The sequence below is a fragment of the Xenopus tropicalis genome, chromosome 8, assembly GCF_000004195.4.
Source record: "Xenopus tropicalis strain Nigerian chromosome 8, UCB_Xtro_10.0, whole genome shotgun sequence".
Lineage (NCBI taxonomy): Eukaryota > Metazoa > Chordata > Amphibia > Anura > Pipidae > Xenopus > Xenopus tropicalis.
The window spans coordinates 2,006,874-2,027,843 of record NC_030684.2 but is presented as its reverse complement, the minus strand read 5'-3'; the positions used below and the strand labels follow the sequence as shown (position 1 = coordinate 2,027,843).

Here is a 20,970-nt window from a genome sequence, read left to right as displayed (position 1 = left end):
AACCCACAGTGGGATAAATACAGCGCCAATTCCATGTATAATACCCCAGAACCCACAGCAGGATAAATACAGTGCCAATTCCATGTATAATACCCCAGAACCCACAGCAGGATAAATACAGCGCCAATTCCATGTATAATACCCCAGAACCCACAGCAGGATAAATACAGTGCCAATTCCATGTATAATACCCCAGAACCCACAGCGGGATAAATACAGTGCCAATTCCATGTATAATACCCCAGAACCCACAGCAGATAAATACAGTGCCAATTCCATGTATAATACCCCAGAACCCACAGCAGGATAAATACAGTGCCAATTCCATGTATAATACCCAGAACCCACAGTGGGATAAATACAGCGCCAATTCCATGTATAATACCCCAGAACCCACAGCAGGATAAATACAGTGCCAATTCCATGTATAATACCCCAGAACCCACAGCAGGATAAATACAGCGCCAATTCCATATATAATACCCCAGAACCCACAGCAGATAAATACAGTGCCAATTCCATGTATAATACCCCAGAACCCACAGTGGGATAAATACAGCGCCAATTCCATGTATAATACCCCAGAACCCACAGCAGGATAAATACAGTGCCAATTCCATGTATAATACCCCAGAACCCACAGCGGGATAAATACAGTGCCAATTCCATGTATAATACCCCAGAACCCACAGCAGATAAATACAGTGCCAATTCCATGTATAATACCCCAGAACCCACAGCAGGATAAATACAGTGCCAATTCCATGTATAATACCCCAGAACCCACAGCAGGATAAATACAGTGCCAATTCCATGTATAATACCCCAGAACCCACAGCAGATAAATACAGTGCCAATTCCATGTATAATACCCCAGAACCCACAGCAGGATAAATACAGTGCCAATTCCATGTATAATACCCCAGAACCACAGCAGATAAATACAGTGCCAATTCCATGTATAATACCCCAGAACCCACAGCAGGATAAATACAGTGCCAATTCCATGTATAATACCCCAGAACCCACAGCAGGATAAATACAGTGCCAATTCCATGTATAATACCCCAGAACCCACAGCAGGATAAATACAGTGCCAATTCCATGTATAATACCCCAGAACCCACAGCGGGATAAATACAGTGCCAATTCCATGTATAATACCCCAGAACCCACAGCAGATAAATACAGTGCCAATTCCATATATAATACCCCAGAACCCACAGCGGGATAAATACAGTGCCAATTCCATGTATAATACCCCAGAACCCACAGCAGGATAAATACAGTGCCAATTCCATGTATAATACCCCAGAAGCCACAGCGGGATAAATACAGTGCCAATTCCATGTATAATACCCCAGAACCCACAGCAGATAAATACAGTGCCAATTCCATGTATAATACCCAGAACCCACAGCGGGATAAATACAGTGCCAATTCCATGTATAATACCCCAGAACCCACAGCAGATAAATACAGTGCCAATTCCATGTATAATACCCCAGAACACACAGCAGGATAAATACAGTGCCAATTCCATGTATAATACCCCAGAAGCCACAGCGGGATAAATACAGTGCCAATTCCATGTATAATACCCCAGAACCCACAGCAGATAAATACAGTGCCAATTCCATGTATAATACCCCAGAACCCACAGCAGATAAATACAGTGCCAATTCCATGTATAATACCCCAGAACCCACAGCGGGATAAATACAGTGCCAATTCCATGTATAATACCCCAGAACCCACAGCAGATAAATACAGTGCCAATTCCATGTATAATACCCCGGAACCCACAGCAGGATAAATACAGTGCCAATTCCATGTATAATACCCCAGAACCCACAGCAGGATAAATACAGTGCCAATTCCATATATAATACCCCAGAACCCACAGCAGGATAAATACAGTGCCAATTCCATGTATAATACCCCAGAACCCACAGCGGGATAAATACAGTGCCAATTCCATGTATAATACCCCGGAACCCACAGCAGGATAATACAGGGCCAATTCCATATATAATACCCCAGAACCCACAGCAGGATAAATACAGTGCCAATTCCATGTATAATACCCCAGAACCCACAGCGGGATAAATACAGTGCCAATTCCATGTATAATACCCCAGAACCCACAGCAGGATAAATACAGTGCCAATTCCATGTATAATACCCCAGAACCCACAGCAGATAAATACAGTGCCAATTCCATGTATAATACCCCAGAACCCACAGCAGGATAAATACAGGGCCAATTCCATGTATAATACCCCAGAACCCACAGCAGGATAAATACAGTGCCAATTCCATGTATAATACCCCAGAACCCACAGCAGGATAAATACAGTGCCAATTCCATGTATAATACCCCCAGAACCCACAGCGGGATAAATACAGTGCCAATTCCATGTATAATACCCCAGAACCCACAGCAGGATAAATACAGTGCCAATTCCATGTATAATACCCCAGAACACACAGCAGGATAAATACAGTGCCAATTCTATGTATAATACCCCAGAACCCACAGCAGATAAATACAGTGCCAATTCCATGTATAATACCCCAGAACCCACAGCAGATAAATACAGTGCCAATTCCATGTATAATACCCCAGAACCCACAGCAGGGTAAATACAGTGCCAATTCCATGTATAATACCCCAGAACCCACAGCAGGGTAAATACAGTGCCAATTCCATGTATAATACCCCAGAACCCACAGCGGGATAAATACAGAGCCAATTCCATGTATAATACCCCAGAACACACAGCAGATAAATACAGTGCCAATTCCATGTATAATACCCCAGAACCCACAGCAGGATAAATACAGTGCCAATTCCATGTATAATACCCCAGAACCCACAGCAGGATAAATACAGTGCCAATTCCATGTATAATACCCCAGAACCCACAGCGGGATAAATACAGTGCCAATTCCATGTATAATACCCCAGAACCCACAGCAGGATAAATACAGTGCCAATTCCATGTATTATACCCCAGAACCCACAGCAGGGTAAATACAGTGCCAATTCCATGTATAATACCCCAGAACCCACAGCGGGATAAATACAGTGCCAATTCCATGTATAATACCCCAGAACCCACAGCGGGATAAATACAGTGCCAATTCCATGTATAATACCCCAGAACCCACAGCAGGATAAATACAGTGCCAATTCCATGTATAATACCCCAGAACCCACAGCAGATAAATACAGTGCCAATTCCATGTATAATACCCCAGAACCCACAGCAGGATAAATACAGTGCCAATTCCATGTATAATACCCCAGAACCCACAGTGGGATAAATACAGCGCCAATTCCATGTATAATACCCCAGAACCCACAGCAGGATAAATACAGTGCCAATTCCATGTATAATACCCCAGAACCCACAGCAGGATAAATACAGCGCCAATTCCATATATAATACCCCAGAACCCACAGCAGATAAATACAGTGCCAATTCCATGTATAATACCCCAGAACCCACAGTGGGATAAATACAGCGCCAATTCCATGTATAATACCCCAGAACCCACAGCAGGATAAATACAGTGCCAATTCCATGTATAATACCCCAGAACCCACAGCGGGATAAATACAGTGCCAATTCCATGTATAATACCCCAGAACCCACAGCAGATAAATACAGTGCCAATTCCATGTATAATACCCCAGAACCCACAGCAGGATAAATACAGTGCCAATTCCATGTATAATACCCCAGAACCCACAGCAGGATAAATACAGTGCCAATTCCATGTATAATACCCCAGAACCCACAGCAGATAAATACAGTGCCAATTCCATGTATAATACCCCAGAACCCACAGCAGGATAAATACAGTGCCAATTCCATGTATAATACCCCAGAACCCACAGCAGGATAAATACAGTGCCAATTCCATGTATAATACCCCAGAACCCACAGCAGATAAATACAGTGCCAATTCCATGTATAATACCCCAGAACCCACAGCGGGATAAATACAGTGCCAATTCCATGTATAATACCCCAGAACCCACAGCAGGATAAATACAGTGCCAATTCCATGTATAATACCCCAGAACCCACAGCAGATAAATACAGTGCCAATTCCATGTATAATACCCCAGAACCCACAGTGGGATAAATACAGCGCCAATTCCATGTATAATACCCCAGAACCCACAGCAGGATAAATACAGTGCCAATTCCATGTATAATACCCCAGAACCCACAGCAGATAAATACAGTGCCAATTCCATGTATAATACCCCAGAACCCACAGCAGATAAAATACAGTGCCAATTCCATGTATAATACCCCAGAACCCACAGCAGATAAATACAGTGCCAATTCCATGTATAATACCCCAGAACCCACAGCAGGATAAATACAGTGCCAATTCCATGTATAATACCCCAGAACCCACAGCAGGATAAATACAGTGCCAATTCCATGTATAATACCCCAGAACCCACAGCAGATAAATACAGTGCCAATTCCATGTATAATACCCCAGAACCCACAGCAGATAAATACAGGGCCAATTCCATGTATAATACCCCAGAACCCACAGCAGATAAATACAGTGCCAATTCCATGTATAATACCCCAGAACCCACAGCAGATAAATACAGGGCCAATTCCATGTATAATACCCCAGAACCCACAGCAGATAAATACAGTGCCAATTCCATGTATAATACCCCAGAACCCACAGCAGATAAATACAGGGCCAATTCCATGTATAATACCCCAGAACCCACGGCAGATAAATACAGTGCCAATTCCATGTATAATACCCCAGAACCCACAGCAGATAAATACAGGGCCAATTCCATGTATAATACCCCAGAACCCACAGCAGGATAAATACAGTGCCAATTCCATGTATAATACCCCAGAACCCACAGCAGATAAATACAGGGCCAATTCCATGTATAATACCCCAGAACCCACAGCAGGATAAATACAGTGCCAATTCCATGTATAATACCCCAGAACCCACAGCAGGATAAATACAGTGCCAATTCCATGTATAATACCCCAGAACCCACAGCAGATAAATACAGTGCCAATTCCATGTATAATACCCCAGAACCCACAGCAGATAAATACAGTGCCAATTCCATGTATAATACCCCAGAACCCACGGCAGATAAATACAGTGCCAATTCCATGTATAATACCCCAGAACCCACAGCAGATAAATACAGTGCCAATTCCATGTATAATACCCCAGAACCCACAGCAGGATAAATACAGTGCCAATTCCATGTATAATACCCCAGAACCCACAGCAGATAAATACAGTGCCAATTCCATGTATAATACCCCAGAACCCACAGCAGATAAATACAGTGCCAATTCCATGTATAATACCCCAGAACCCACAGCGGGATAAATACAGTGCCAATTCCATGTATAATACCCCAGAACCCACAGCAGGATAAATACAGTGCCAATTCCATGTATAATACCCCAGAACCCACAGCAGATAAATACAGTGCCAATTCCATGTATAATACCCCAGAACCCACAGCGGGATAAATACAGTGCCAATTCCATGTATAATACCCCAGAACCCACAGTGGGATAAATACAGCGCCAATTCCATGTATAATACCCCAGAACCCACAGCAGGATAAATACAGTGCCAATTCCATGTATAATACCCCAGAACCCACAGCGGGATAAATACAGTGCCAATTCCATGTATAATACCCCAGAACCCACAGCAGATAAATACAGTGCCAATTCCATGTATAATACCCCAGAACCCACAGCAGATAAATACAGTGCCAATTCCATGTATAATACCCCAGAACCCACAGCAGGATAAATACAGTGCCAATTCCATGTATAATACCCCAGAACCCACAGCAGATAAATACAGGGCCAATTCCATGTATAATACCCCAGAACCCACAGCAGGATAAATACAGTGCCAATTCCATGTATAATACCCCAGAACCCACAGCAGATAAATACAGGGCCAATTCCATGTATAATACCCCAGAACCCACGGCAGATAAATACAGTGCCAATTCCATGTATAATACCCCAGAACCCACAGCAGGATAAATACAGTGCCAATTCCATGTATAATACCCCAGAACCCACAGCGGGATAAATACAGTGCCAATTCCATGTATAATACCCCAGAACCCACAGCGGGATAAATACAGTGCCAATTCCATGTATAATACCCCAGAACCCACAGCAGATAAATACAGTGCCAATTCCATGTATAATACCCCAGAACCCACAGCAGATAAATACAGAGCCAATTCCATGTATAATACCCCAGAACCCACAGCAGATAAATACAGAGCCAATTCCATGTATAATACCCCAGAACCCACAGCAGGATAAATACAGTGCCAATTCCATGTATAATACCCCAGAACCCACAGCAGATAAATACAGTGCCAATTCCATGTATAATACCCCAGAACCCACAGCAGGATAAATACAGTGCCAATTCCATGTATAATACCCCAGAACCCACAGCAGATAAATACAGTGCCAATTCCATGTATAATACCCCAGAACCCACAGCAGGATAAATACAGTGCCAATTCCATGTATAATACCCCAGAACCCACAGCAGATAAATACAGTGCCAATTCCATGTATAATACCCCAGAACCCACAGCGGGATAAATTCAGTGCCAATTCCATGTATAATACCCCAGAACCCACAGCGGGATAAATACAGTGCCAATTCCATGTATAATACTCCGTCCCTGGTTATGCCCTTGTTTATGCCATGCAGGCCGGGCTGGGGTAAATCCCAGGGATTCCATTAGCCACTTACCTGGGCACAGTGTTCAATACACACCCCCTAACCCCCGGCTGCTGTACAACGTGTGTGTGCGCTGCCGGCTCTCCCTTACTCACAGGAAGCTAAGTCACTGGCCCCAGGACTGATTATACAGTGGGTTGCTACACGCCCATGGGGCCCCCCTCCCATTACTGGCATGTAGGGTAACTAGTGAGTCTCACTAGCCGGGCAGGTAGGGCAACCCAGGGAGCCCAGTAATCAGGAGGCTGCTATTGGCTGCCGTCCAGGTATTGACATTTCTGCTTTGTATTTAATTTACTCAGCGCCACTGGGATATCACTTGTCGGATCTGCAGGCAAATCAGCTTCATGGTTCCCTCGTGTTATTGCGACTCACTAACCAATATAAAGAATATAAATGAGGGGTTTGAGGCCAGAACGGGGGAATTCCCCCCAAAAAACTGTTTTAAAAAATGTCATTCTGGTTCTGACTCATGAAACAATGTAGCAGAGACTGGCTGCTTATCAGACCCGGAGGAGATCTGCCTTTGGCCACATTGTGTCAGGAGTCGGAACAAGAGAACAAAGCCTGAGGGGCGACAGCTGGGCCGGTGTAACTGCCAGAACTAATTACTGGCTTGGCAGCGAAACTAGCAATTAGTTTTCTGTTCTGTTCTAAAGGTTTTTATGATTATTGGGGTTGTTTCTGTTTAATTTGCCCTTTGCTTTGGGAAACCTACCCCCCCCCGCCCCACAGGCCCCGAGCCGCGTGTTTGTGCAGTTCCACCTGATGTTTGTTTGTAGCCGCCTGACTGGGCTGATGGGAACAGCGACCCGACTGCCTTCCTACGGGCAGAACCAGACCAACTGCCGCCTCTACATTTCTAACTGATAAACAGGACTTTATTCTGAGGAAGAACCTGCCCCTTTCCCCCCCCCCCCCCCCGGGGTCGCTCCTGTAACTCCCTGCAGTGTTTGCCTGGGTGGGAGCTGCCATATTGCTTCCCATAGGCTTATATTTGGCTTTATTACTGTAAGTGGGAGGGGTTTTACTTGCCCTTTAATTGACAGATGGTAGGAAATAGAGGGATGAATGCCCCTTGTGGCTGGGGCAGAAGTACGTTGGGGGCTGTTGGATCAGGGGCAAATAAAGGTGTCAGGGAGTAACTGCCCCTTACTAACCCTGTGTATTTAGTGACACCCCTGGGACAAACCTGATTGGCCGGTGTCACTTGCTATTTATAGCCACTTCTTTCTTCTCATTATCAGGGACTTTTCCCAGTCCCCCCCCCCCCCCACCCCCGCACATACTTCTACCTCTTTGTTTGGTACTCACCTTGCCCCCCACCCCCAGACAGGAGTGGAAATACCTCTGAGAGGCACAATGACCAAGAATGTGGGTCCCTGACACGGACCGGTTTGGCCGGACAAGTAGTGACATTTGCTTGGCTTCAGGCGCCTCATTCTCTTTCTTCTGTCAAACTGAGGGCTGTTCCTGCAGGACTGCCCCGACTGTGTGACACATATAGGGAAACTGCCCCAATACAACACAGGGGAGTGTATTTACTGTTATGGGGGAGTGTATTTCCTGGTACTCATGTGACTGTCTCTGCTTCCTTTGCACAGGGGAGTGTATTTCCTGGTACTTATATGACTGTCTCTACTTCCTGTGCACAGGGGAGTGTATTTCCTGTTATGGGGGAGTGTATTTCCTGGTACTTATATGACTGTCTCTACTTCCTGTGCACAGGGGAGTGTATTTCCTGTTATGGGGGAGTGTATTTCCTGGTACCTATGTGACTGTCTCTACTTCCTTTGCATGGGGGAGTGTATTTCCAGGTACTCATGGGACTGTCTCTACTTCCTGTGCACAGGGGAGTGTATTTCCTGATACTCATGTGACTGTCTCTACTTCCTTTGCACGGGGGAGTGTATTTCCTGGTACTCATGTGACTGTCTCTACTTCCTTTGCACAGGGGAGTGTATTTACTGTTATGGGGGAGTGTATTTCCTGGTACTCATGTGACTGTCTCTGCTTCCTTTGCACAGGGGAGTGTATTTACTGTTATGGGGGAGTGTATTTCCTGGTACTTATATGACTGTCTCTACTTCCTGTGCACAGGGGAGTGTATTTCCTGTTATGGGGGAGTGTATTTCCTGGTACCTATGTGACTGTCTCTACTTCCTTTGCATGGGGGAGTGTATTTCCATGTACTCATGTGACTGTCTCTACTTCCTGTGCACAGGGGAGTGTATTTCCTGATACTCATGTGACTGTCTCTACTTCCTGTGCACAGGGGAGTGTATTTCCTGGTACTCATGTGACTGTCTCTACTTCCTGTGCACGGGGGAGTGTATTTCCTGGTACTAATGTAACTGTCTCTACTTCCTGTGCACAGGGGGGTGTATTTACTGTTATGGGGGAGTGTATTTCCTGGTACTCATGTGACTGTCTCTGCTTCCTTTGCAGGGGGAGTGTATTTCCTGGTACTTATATGACTGTCTCTACTTCCTGTGCACAGGGGAGTGTATTTCCTGTTATGGGGGAGTGTATTTCCTGGTACCCATGTGACTGTCTCTACTTCCTTTGCACGGGGGAGTGTATTTCCAGGTACTCATGTGACTGTCTCTACTTCCTGTGCACAGGGGAGTGTATTTCCTGTTATGGGGGAGTGTATTTACTGGTACTTATATGACTGTCTCTACTTCCTGTGCACAGGGGAGTGTATTTCCTGTTATGGGGGAGTGTATTTCCTGGTACCTATGTGACTGTCTCTACTTCCTGTGCACAGGGGAGTGTATTTCCTGTTATGGGGAAGTGTATTTCCTGGTACTCATGTGACTGTCTCTACTTCCTGTGCACAGGGGAGTGTATTTCCTGTTATGGGGGAGTGTATTTCCTGGTAGTCATGGGGCAGTGCAACTATCAGCAGAACTGGGCGGGGACTGGCAGAGCCAGGGGGCGGTGCCTAACAGCCTCTCTTGTTACTAAATGTTGGATTGGGTGTTACAGTGAGGGGGTATTTGAGGCTGATTTGGAATTGCCCTGTGTGGGTTCCTCACCCGTCACTATGCTCAGAGAATACCCCCAGCCCTGGGGCACTGCTGTAGGGTTCTACCCCCCGAGGGGTAAGTACTGACCCGGGGTGGGACACAAACAGCCGCTGCTCAGTTTTAACAACTTCTTTATTTTTAATCCCCCAAAAAGCCCCAAAATGTAATCAGACGGCAGCAGAAGAGTTAAATACTCAGCGGAGATACTGTAAGGGCAATGGGAATAGGCGGGGGGGGGGGGGGCAGACTTGTCCCAAAGGCTCACAATCTACTGTTTAGGGTCTGAGCTGTGTACCTGGGCAGATACAGGGAGAAATGGGGGTGTATTACTTCTACTCCCTTTACCTCCCAACTGGTAAGAGAACCCCACTAATCTTACCCTGGTACAGAGCTCAGATCCTTATCCTGGGCTGCTCTCCTTCCCATGGGCAGAAGGGAATAGAGGATTGGCCAAATATAGAATAAGCCCATTGCTCTGATCTGTAGCCAAAGCAGATTTATTGCGCTTTAGCCACTAGGGGGAGCTCCACATCCACAAGGTCTGTCAGTATCAGTACAAGGGGAACATTCCAATCAGATCCTACTCCTCCCTCCCCCTCCTTACCATGGGAAAGAGAGCAGCCCAGGAGCAGGAAGTACAGAGAATCAGAGCTCTGTACCTGGGTAAGTACTGGGGGGAGATTGGATTCACTTACCCAGGGGGAGGTTCCTTCCTGACCATGGGAAAGAGAGCAGCCCAGGAGCAGGAAGTACAGAGAATCAGAGCTCTGTACCTGGGTAAGTACTGGGGGGAGATTGGATTCACTTACCCAGGGGGGGGGTTCCTGCCTGACCATGGGAAAGAGAGCAGCCCAGGAGCAGGAAGTACAGAGAATCAGAGCTCTGTACCTGGGTAAGTACTGGGGGGAGATTGGATTCACTTACCCAGGGGGAGGTTCCTGTCTGACCATGGGAAAGAGAGCAGCCCAGAAGCAGGAAGTACAGAGAATCAGAGCTCTGTACCTGGGTAAGTACTGGGGGGAGATTGGATTCACTTACCCAGGGGGAGGTTCCTGCCTGACCATGGGAAAGAGAGCAGCCCAGGAGCAGGAAGTACAGAGAATCAGAGCTCTGTACCTGGGTAAGTACTGGGGGGAGATTGGATTCACTTACCCAGGGGGAGGTTCCTGTCTGACCATGGGAAAGAGAGCAGCCCAGGAGCAGGAAGTACAGAGAATCAGAGCTCTGTACCTGGGTAAGTACTGGGGGGAGATTGGATTCACTTACCCAGGGGGAGGTTCCTGCCTGACCATGGGAAAGAGAGCAGCCCAGGAGCAGGAAGTACAGAGAATCAGAGCTCTGTACCTGGGTAAGTACTGGGGGGAGATTGGATTCACTTACCCAGGGGGGGGGTTCCTGCCTGACCATGGGAAAGAGAGCAGCCCAAGTAAGGAGAATAGTAAATGAAAGGGACAAATGTAATGACCTGAACAAACATTTCACCTGTTATTAGTTCCCCTTTAATAGCCACATCCTCTTTCCTTTCTATTCTGAGGAAGTGTAATTGGTGCAACCGTGTAGCAATCCCTGTGCCCCCCCCCCTCTAACATGAATTACTATTGGTCAATCTTGCCCCGGCACTCGGGGGTTTCCCGCCAGTGGGCATTTACTTTGGGCGCAGGACGTTCTCTTGAAACTGGCCAATGACGTTGCCCGGGGGGCTGTACCGACCCACCACGTAGAAAGTCCCTTTGCCGTCAGTGGCAACTCCAACTCCCAGCTCCTTAGAGTCCTTCCAGACCACCTGAGTGAAATGCCCTGGGGGGGGGATACAGAGGAGAAAGGGGTTAATAACGCGCTCTGGTTCTGTCTAATGCACAGAATTAAAGGGCAAGTAAACCCTGGTGTGATATAATAGAGCTGGGCACAGACATAGGGTAGCTTTGGGGCCCGGTGGGGGCATTTCAACGGCATTGCCCAGTATATCAATACAAAGCATACAATGGCTGCCATCTGGTGGCGACACTAAGAAACAGCAGGCACAGAAGGCTTTATTATTATTATTATTATTATTATTACAGGTATAGGACCCATTATCCAGAATGCTCGGGACCAAGGGTATTCTGGATAAGGGGTCTTTCCGTAATTTGGAACTCCATACCTTCAGTCTACTAAAAAATCAATAAAACATGAATTAAGCCCAACAGGATTATTTTGCATCCAATAAGAATTATTTATATCTTAGTTGGGATCAATTACAAGGTACTGTTTTATTACTACAGAAAAAAAAACATTTTAAAATTCTGTATTATTTGATTAAAATGGAGTCTATGGGAGACAGGCTTTCCGTAATTCGGAGCTTTCTGGATAATGGGTTAAGCCATATAAAGCAATCAGTAACCGATACAGGAGGGGAAGGGAGCCCTGCCCAAAAGAGCTTACACTCTACAAGGAGTAACATATACAGCAATCAGTAACCGATACAGGAGGGGAAGGGAGCCCTGCCCAAAAGAGCTTACACTCTACAAGGAGTAACATATAAAGCAATCAGTAACCGATACAGGAGGGGAAGGGAGCCCTGCCCAAAAGAGCTTACACTCTACAAGGAGTAACATATAAAGCAATCAGTAACCGATACAGGAGGGGAAGGGAGCCCTGCCCAAAAGAGCTTACACTCTACAAGGAGTAACATATAAAGCAATCAGTAACCGATACAGGAGGGGAAGGGAGCCCTGCCCAAAAGAGCTTACACTCTACAAGGAGTAACATATAAAGCAATCAATAACCGATACAAGAGGGGAAGGGAGCCCTGCCCAAAAGAGCTTACACTCTACAAGGAGTAACATATAAAGCAATCAGTAACCGATACAAGAGGGGAAGAGAGCCCTGCCCCAAAGAGCTTACACTCTACAAGGAGTAACATATAAAGCAATCAGTAACCGATACAGGAGGGGAAGGGAGCCCTGCCCCAAGGAGCTTACAATCTACAGGCTCACACTTACCTGTTGCTGCTTTAAAGCCCGGTTTGTTGTAATCATAATCCTTCACCTCGTTATACCAAGCATCCACGGCAACGTTCCCTGCACCAAAGGGAGTCATTTTAGTACTTTAATCAGCAAAAATATCCCCCTTCCCCATGATAATGTATGGGAATAGCTGTGCTCCCTCTAGTGGCCAGAGCTGGGAAGTGCAGAAATCCATAGAGGCCCATAGAAAGTCTCCCATGACTGGGGGTTGTTATTATAGTACTTACCTGCCAGGGTCCTGCCCCGGGAGCTGTAGGAATAATAAAGGTTCTCCCCGCCGGCGCCGCTGTGCTGCATTTTGTTAATAGACAGAAGGTGGTTGGCCCAGGTCTGGGCGGATTTACTGAGCTCCGCATTGAGTCTCATTGGAGGGACGTTGTGCTTTTTCCTGTACTTATTATGGGCCTCTAGGAACTGGGTCTGGAACAGATTCTCATCCGCTCCTAATGGGGAAAATATATATATATATATATAATGCTGCAAAATAAGCGTCAATGGAACTCTAAGCAACATCCAAATAGACATTCATTATATTTTGGGTTTATTTCCCCTTTAGCATGAACTGTGCGTATCTTTGCGAACAGCCTGTACAATTCCCAGGGTAAAAAGCCCCCATAAGGCAAGTCCACCTTTATATTCACATCATCTCCCAGACATAATCGTGTTCCTATGGGTCTCATTTCTCCTGTGTTTAACTCTTTCCTACCAGCGATAACTTTCATGTCAATAGTATGTAAATTTACCCTTTAATCTTCAGTTTACTGAAGGGCTTACGGAATGTTTTAGCATTTACCTTCACACTGACTCATTCCTGTGCCACTGTCAGTCTGATTATCCTGATTCTCTGTACTTCCTGCTCCTGGGCTGCTCTCTTTCCCATGGACAGGCAGGAACCTCCCCCTGGGTAAGTGAATTCAATCTCCCCCCAGTACTTACCCAGGTACAGAGCTCTGATTCTCTGTACTTCCTGCTCCTGGGCTGCTCTCTTTCCCATGGTCAGGCAGGAACCCCCCCCTGGGTAAGTGAATCCAATCTCCCCCCAGTACTTACCCAGGTACAGAGCTCTGATTCTCTGTACTTCCTGCTCCTGGGCTGCTCTCTTTCCCATGGTCAGGCAGGAACCTCCCCCTGGGTAAGTGACTCCAATCTCCCCCCAGTACTTACCCAGGTACAGAGCTCTGATTCTCTGTACTTCCTGCTCCTGGTCTGCTCTCTTTCCCATGGTCAGGCAGGAACCCCCCCCCCGGGTAAGTGAATCCAATCTCCCCCCAGTACTTACCCAGGTACAGAGCTCTGATTTTCTGTACTTCCTGCTCCTGGGCTGCTCTCTTTCCCATGGTCAGACAGGAACCTCCCCCTGGGTAAGTGAATCCAAACTCCGCCAGTACTTACCCAGGTACAGAGCTCTGATTCTCTGTACTTCCTGCTCCTGGGCTGCTCTCTTTCCCATGGTCAGACAGGAACCTCCCCCTGGGTAAGTGAATCCAATCTCCCCCCAGTACTTACCCAGGTACAGAGCTCTGATTCTCTGTACTTCTTGCTCCTGGGCTGCTCTCTTTCCCATGGTCAGACAGGAACCCCCCCTGGGTAAGTGAATCCAATCTCCCCCAGTACTTACCCAGGTACAGAGCTCTGATTCTCTGTACTTCCTGCTCCTGGGCTGCTCTCTTTCCCATGGTCAGACAGGAACCTCCCCCTGGGTAAGTGAATCCAATCTCCCCCCAGTACTTACCCAGGTACAGAGCTCTGATTCTCTGTACTTCCTGCTCCTGGGCTGCTCTCTTTCCCATGGTCAGGCAGGAACCTCCCCCTGGGTAAGTGAATCCAATCTCCCCCCAGTACTTACCCAGGTACAGAGCTCTGATTCTCTGTACTTCCTGCTCCTGGGCTGCTCTCTTTCCCATGGTCAGGCAGGAACCTCCCCCTGGGTAAGTGAATCCAATCTCCCCCCAGTACTTACCCAGGTACAGAGCTCTGATTCTCTGTACTTCCTGCTCCTGGGCTGCTCTCTTTCCCATGGTCAGACAGGAACCTCCCCCTGGGTAAGTGAATCCAAACTCCGCCTACCTATATCTTCCTGGTGTTTTTCCCCTCCCACAGTTATATGAATACCCATAAAGTATAATGTTAATATCTATTATAACTAAAGTCGAACCCGTATTTTATATTTTCAAGGGGATCAGAAAATAATGGAAAATTGAGGGTTTCACTGTATTATTAGCCATAAATAATAATAAGCTTCACCCTGTAACAATGAACACGCCCCCTATACCCACGCAGTATGTGTGTATATGGGAAGAGAATAACCCATAACATTGCATAGTACTTAATAAAGGGTAAGTACCTCTTCTCGAGGGAAACGCTGAACAAGTAGAAAATTCTGTGCTCAATAGAAACAGTCCGAATAGTGACAGAGTCCATTTCAGGGCGTCCATTGGTGCTGTAAATGCAAAAACACAATGAACCTGGGGGGATCGGCCAGTGACAGAATGCTCTGTTATACAGATAGCTAGAATCTCAGCCATAAAGCAGGGCAGGACTGCTGCTTACAATGGGGGGATCAGATAGGATCTGTGCCACTGTGACAGAATGCTCTGTTATACAGATAGCTAGAATCTCAGCCATAAAGCAGGGCAGGACTGCTGCTTACAATGGGGGGATCAGATAGGATCTGTGCCACTGTGACAGAATGCTCTGTTATACAGATAGCTAGAATCTCAGCCATAAAGCAGGGCAGGACTGCTGCTTACAATGGGGGGGATCAGATAGGATCTGTGCCACTGTGACAGAATGCTCTGTTATACAGATAGCTAGAATCTCAGCCATAAAGCAGGGCAGGACTGCTGCTTACAATGGGGGGATCAGATAGGATCTGTGCCACTGTGACAGAATGCTCTGTTATACAGATAGCTAGAATCTCAGCCATAAAGCAGGGCAGGACTGCTGCTTACAATGGGGGGGGATCAGATAGGATCTGTGCCACTGTGACAGAATGCTCTGTTATACAGATAGCTAGAATCTCAGCCATAAAGCAGGGCAGGACTGCTGCTTACAATGGGGGGATAGGATCTGTGCCACTGTGACAGAATGCTCTGTTATACAGATAGCTAGAATCTCAGCCATAAAGCAGGGCAGGACTGCTGCTTACAATGGGGGGATCAGATAGGATCTGTGCCACTGTGACAGAATGCTCTGTTATACAGATAGCTAGAATCTCAGCCATAAAGCAGGGCAGGACTGCTGCTTACAATGGGGGGATCAGATAGGATCTGTGCCACTGTGACAGAATGCTCTGTTATACAGATAGCTAGAATCTCAGCCATAAAGCAGGGCAGGACTGCTGCTTACAATGGGGGGATCAGATAGGATCTGTGCCACTGTGACAGAATGCTCTGTTATACAGATAGCTAGAGTCTCAGCCATAAAGCAGGGCAGGACTGCTGCTTACAATGGGGGGATCAGATAGGATCTGTGCCACTGTGACAGAATGCTCTGTTATACAGATAGCTAGAATCTCAGCCATAAAGCAGGGCAGGACTGCTGCTTACAATGGGGGGGATCAGATAGGATCTGTGCCACTGTGACAGAATGCTCTGTTATACAGATAGCTAGAATCTCAGCCATAAAGCAGGGCAGGACTGCTGCTTACAATGGGGGGATCAGATAGGATCTGTGCCACTGTGACAGAATGCTCTGTTATACAGATAGCTAGAGTCTCAGCCATAAAGCAGGGCAGGACTGCTGTTACAATACTCACCTCCGGCTGGTGTAGAACGTGTGTGCGCGCTGCTGGCTAAGACTGCAGTCACCTTATCCCAAGGCTGATTATAAAGCTTTTGAGATCACCCAAGGGCCCTTTAGCCCCTCCCACTCTGGAATGAGTGACAGATAAAATACTTGGGACATGATCCAACCCACGGAGTTTGGGGTTATTTTTAAGCCAATCTTTTTATGGGTTGTTTACCAAGGTTATGTAATTAATTTAAAGGGAAACTAAAGTTGTTGTTTTTTTAATCCCTTAGTTTATTGTCTATACCAATATAATGGGAATCCCTCCTTCTGTTCCCCCAACTTACTGTCCCCCACCAGCATCTTCCCTTCCAAAGCAAATGGTGGAACATAGGATTAGTGGCTAAAGGTCACTTGGGAAGAGAATTGTCCATTTACTCTCCTAGATACCCCTGAAGGCCCAACTTGAAGATCATTTAGGGTGAGAATTCTGGAGATTGTCCATTTGCTCTCCTAGAAAACCCATAAAAACCCAACTTGAAGGCCATTTAAGGTGAGAATTGGAGAGATTGTCCATTTGCTCTCCTAGATACCCCTGGAAGCCCAACCTGATGGTCATTTAGGGTGAGAATTGGAGAGATTGTCCATTTGCTCTCCTAGATATCCCTGGAAGCCCAACCTGATGGTCATTTAGGGTGAGAATTGGAGAGATTGTCCATTTGCTCTCCTAGATACCCCTGGAAGCCCAACCTGATGGTCATTTAGGGTGAGAATTGGAGAGATTGTCCATTTGCTCTCCTAGATATCCCTGGAAGCCCAACCTGATGGTCATTTAGGGTGAGAATTGGGGAGATTGTCCATTTGCTCTCCTAGATACCCCTGGAAGCCCAACCTGATGGTCATTTAGGGTGAGAATTGGAGAGATTGTCCATTTGCTCTCCTAGATACCCCTGGAAGCCCAACCTGATTGTCATTTAGGGTAAGAATTGGAGAGATTGTCAATTTGCTCTCCTAGATACCCCTGGAAGCCCAACCTGATGGTCATTTAGGGTAAGAATTGGGGAGATTGTCCATTTGCTCTCCTAGATACCCCTGGAAGCCCAACCTGATGGTCATTTAGGGTAAGAATTGGAGAGATTGTCCATTTGCTCTCCTAGATACCCCTGGAAGCCCAACCTGATGGTCATTTAGGGTAAGAATTGGGGAGATTGTCCATTTGCTCTCCTAGATACCCCTGGAAGCCCAACCTGATGGTCATTTAGGGTAAGAATTGGGGAGATTGTCCATCTGCTCTCCTAGATACCCCTGGAAGCCCAACCTGATGGTCATTTAGGGTAGGAATTGGGGAGATTTTCCATTTGCTCTCCTAGATACCCCTGGAAGCCCAACCTGATTGTCATTTAGGGTAAGAATTAGGGAGATTGTCCATTTGCTCTCCTAGATAATCCTGGAAGCCCAACCTGATGGTCATTTAGGGTAAGAATTGGGGAGACTGTCCATTTGCTCTCCTAGATACCCCTGGAAGCCCAACCTGATGGTCATTTAGGGTAAGAATTGGGGAGACTGTCCATTTGCTCTCCTAGATACCCCTGGAAACCCAACCTGATGGTCATTTAGGGTAAGAATTGGGGAGATTGTCCATTTTCTCTCCTAGATACCCCTGGAAGCCCAACCTGATGGTCATTTAGGGTGAGAATTGGAGAGATTGTCAATTTGCTCTCTTAGATATCCCTAGAAGCCCAACCTGATGGTCATTTAGGGTGAGAATTGGAGAGATTGTCCATTTGCTCTCCTAGATATCCCTGGAAGCCCAACCTGATGGTCATTTAGGGTAAGAATTGGGGAGATTGTCCATTTGCTCTCCTAGATACCCCTGGAAGCCCAACTTGAAGGCCATTTAAGGTGAGAATTGGGGAGATTGTCCATTTGCTCTCCTAGATACACCTGAAAGCCCAACTTGAAGGCCATTTAAGGTGAGAATTGGGGAGATTGCCCATTTGCTCTCCTAGATACCCCTAAAAGTCCAACTTGAAGGCAATTTAAGGTGAGAATTGGGGAGATTGTCCATTTGCTCTCTTAGATACCCCTGAAAGCCCAACTTGAAGGCCATTTAAGGTGAGAATTGGGGAGATTGTCCATTTGCTCTCCTAGATACACCTGAAAGCCCAACCTGATGGTAATTTAAGGTGGGAATTAGGGAGATTGTCAATTTGTTGTCCTAGATACCACTGGAAGCCCAACCTGATGGTTATTTAGGGTGAGAATTGGAGAGATTGTCCATTTTCTCTCCTAGATACTCCTGAAAGCCCAACATGAAGGCCAGTTATGATGAGAATTGGGGTGACTGTCCATTTTCTCTCCTAGATACTCCTGAAAGTCCAACTTGAAGGGCATTTAGGGTTAGAATTGGGGAGATTTTCTATTTGCTCCCCTAGATAGTCCTGAAAGCCCAACTTAAAGACCATTTAAGGTGAGAATTGGGGAGATTGTCCATTTTCTATCCTAGATATCCCTGAAAGCCCAACCTGATGGTCATTTAGGATGGGAATTAGGGAGATTGTCCATTTGTTGTCCTAGATACCCCTGGAAGCCCAACCTGATGGTCATTTAGGGTAAAAATTGGGGAGATTGTCCATTTGTCTCCTAGATACCCCTGAAAGCCGAACTTGAAGGCCATTTAGGGTGAGAATTGGGGAGATTGTCCATTTGTTGTCCTAGATACCCCTGAAAGGCCAACTTGAAGGCCATTTAGGGTAAGAATTCCGGAGACTGTCCATTTTCTCTCCTAGATACTCCTGAAAGCCCAACATGAAGGCCATTTAAGGTGAGAATTGGGGAGATTGTCCATTTCCTCTCCTAGATACCCCTGAAAGGCCAACTTGAAGGCCATATGGGATGAGAATTGGGGAGATTGTGCATTTGCTCTCATAGATACCCCTGAAAGCCCAACTTGAACGCCATTTAGGGTGAGAATTGGGGGGGACTGAGCATTTGATCTCCTAGATACCCCTGAAAGCCCAACCTGATGGTCATTTAGGGTGAGAATTGTGGAGATTGTCCATTTTCTCTCCTAGATACTCCTGGAAGCTGAACCTGATGGCTATTTAGGGTGAGAATTGGGGAGATTGCCCATTTGCTCTCCTAGATACCCCTGGAAGCCCAACCTGATGGTTATTTAGGGTGAGAATTGGAGAGATTGTCCATTTGCTCTCCTAGATACCCCTGAAAGCCCAACTTGAAGGCCATTTAAGGTGAGAATTGGGGAGATTGTCCATTTGCTCTCCTAGATAGACCTGAAAGCCCAACTTGAAGGCCATTTAAGGTGAGAATTTGGGAGATTGCCCATTTGCTCTCCTAGATACCCCTTAAAGTCCAACTTAAAGGCAATTTAAGGTGAGAATTGGGGAGATTGTCCATTTGCTCTCCTAGATACCACTGAAAGCCCAACTTGAAGGTCATTTAAGGTGAGAATTGGGGAGATTGTCCATTTGCTCTCCTAGATACACCTGAAAGCCCAACTTGAAGGCAATTTAAGGTGAGAATTGGGGAGATTGCCCATTTGCTCTCCTAGATACACCTGAAAGCCCAACCTGATGGTCATTTAAGGTGGGAATTAGGTAGATTGTCCATTTGTTGTCCTAGATACCACTGGAAGCCCAACCTGATGGTTATTTAGGGTGAGAATTGGAGAGATTGTCCATTTTCTCTCCTAGATACTCCTGAAAGCCCAACATGAAGGCCAGTTATGATGAGAATTGGGGTGACTGTCCATTTTCTCTCCTAGATACTCCTGAAAGTCCAACTTGAAGGGCATTTAGGGTGAGAATTGGGGAGATTTTCTATTTGCTCCCTTAGATAGTCCTGAAAGCCCAACTTAAAGACCATTTAAGGTGAGAATTGGGGAGATTGTCCATTTGCTCTCCTAGATATCCCTGAAAGCCCAACCTGATGGTCATTTAGGATGGGAATTAGGGAGATTGTCCATTTGTTGTCCTAGATACCCCTGGAAGCCCAACCTGATGGTCATTTAGGGTAAAAATTGGGGAGATTGTCCATTTGTCTCCTAGATACCCCTGAAAGCCGAACTTGAAGGCCATTTAGGGTGAGAATTGGGGAGATTGTCCATTTGTTGTCCTAGATACCCCTGAAAGGCCAACTTGAAGGCCATTTAGGGTAAGAATTCCGGAGACTGTCCATTTTCTCTCCTAGATACTCCTGAAAGCCCAACATGAAGGCCATTTAAGGTGAGAATTGGGGAGATTGTCCATTTGCTCTCCTAGATACCCCTGAAAGGCCAACTTGAAGGCCATATAGGATGAGAATTGGGGAGATTGTCCATTTGCTCTCATAGATATCCCTGAAAGCCCAACTTGAACGCCATTTAG

The 20,970-nt window shown here is 46.3% G+C and overlaps 1 protein-coding gene across 2 annotated transcripts; it reads right to left on the bottom strand.

The window, feature by feature from the left end:
• Positions 1–11,035: 11,035 nt before the first annotated feature.
• Positions 11,036–17,092, bottom strand: LOC100497187 (Golgi-associated plant pathogenesis-related protein 1-like). 2 transcript variants are annotated; one of them, XM_002940737.5, is made up of 5 exons: positions 16,614–17,092; positions 15,201–15,296; positions 13,084–13,299; positions 12,833–12,910; positions 11,036–11,648 (listed from the first exon to the last, which is right to left on the bottom strand). In XM_002940737.5, exons 2-5 carry the CDS (start codon positions 15,289–15,291, stop codon positions 11,497–11,499), a joined length of 537 nt encoding a protein of 178 aa, XP_002940783.2. In that variant the 5' UTR covers positions 15,292–15,296; positions 16,614–17,092; the 3' UTR covers positions 11,036–11,496. The 2 variants fall into 2 exon arrangements, with proteins under 2 accessions (XP_002940783.2, XP_017945658.1); XM_018090169.2 differs by lacking the exon at positions 16,614–17,092 and having other exon boundaries at positions 15,201–15,392.
• Between the last annotated feature and the right edge of the window lie 3,878 nt (positions 17,093–20,970).

Bases quoted from the DNA above. Each gene is read 5' to 3' on its own strand.
- LOC100497187 (XM_018090169.2), bottom strand. From the start codon at position 15,381: ATGGCTGAGATTCTAGCTATCTGTATAACAGAGCATTCTGTCACTGGC. The intron at 12,911-13,083 runs GTAAGTACTATA...CCTTTGGTGCAG, and splicing joins CCGGGGCAGGACCCTGGCAG to GGAACGTTGCCGTGGATGCT. The intron at 11,649-12,832 runs GTAAGTGTGAGC...TCCCCCCCCCAG, and splicing joins GGGCTTTAAAGCAGCAACAG to GGCATTTCACTCAGGTGGTC.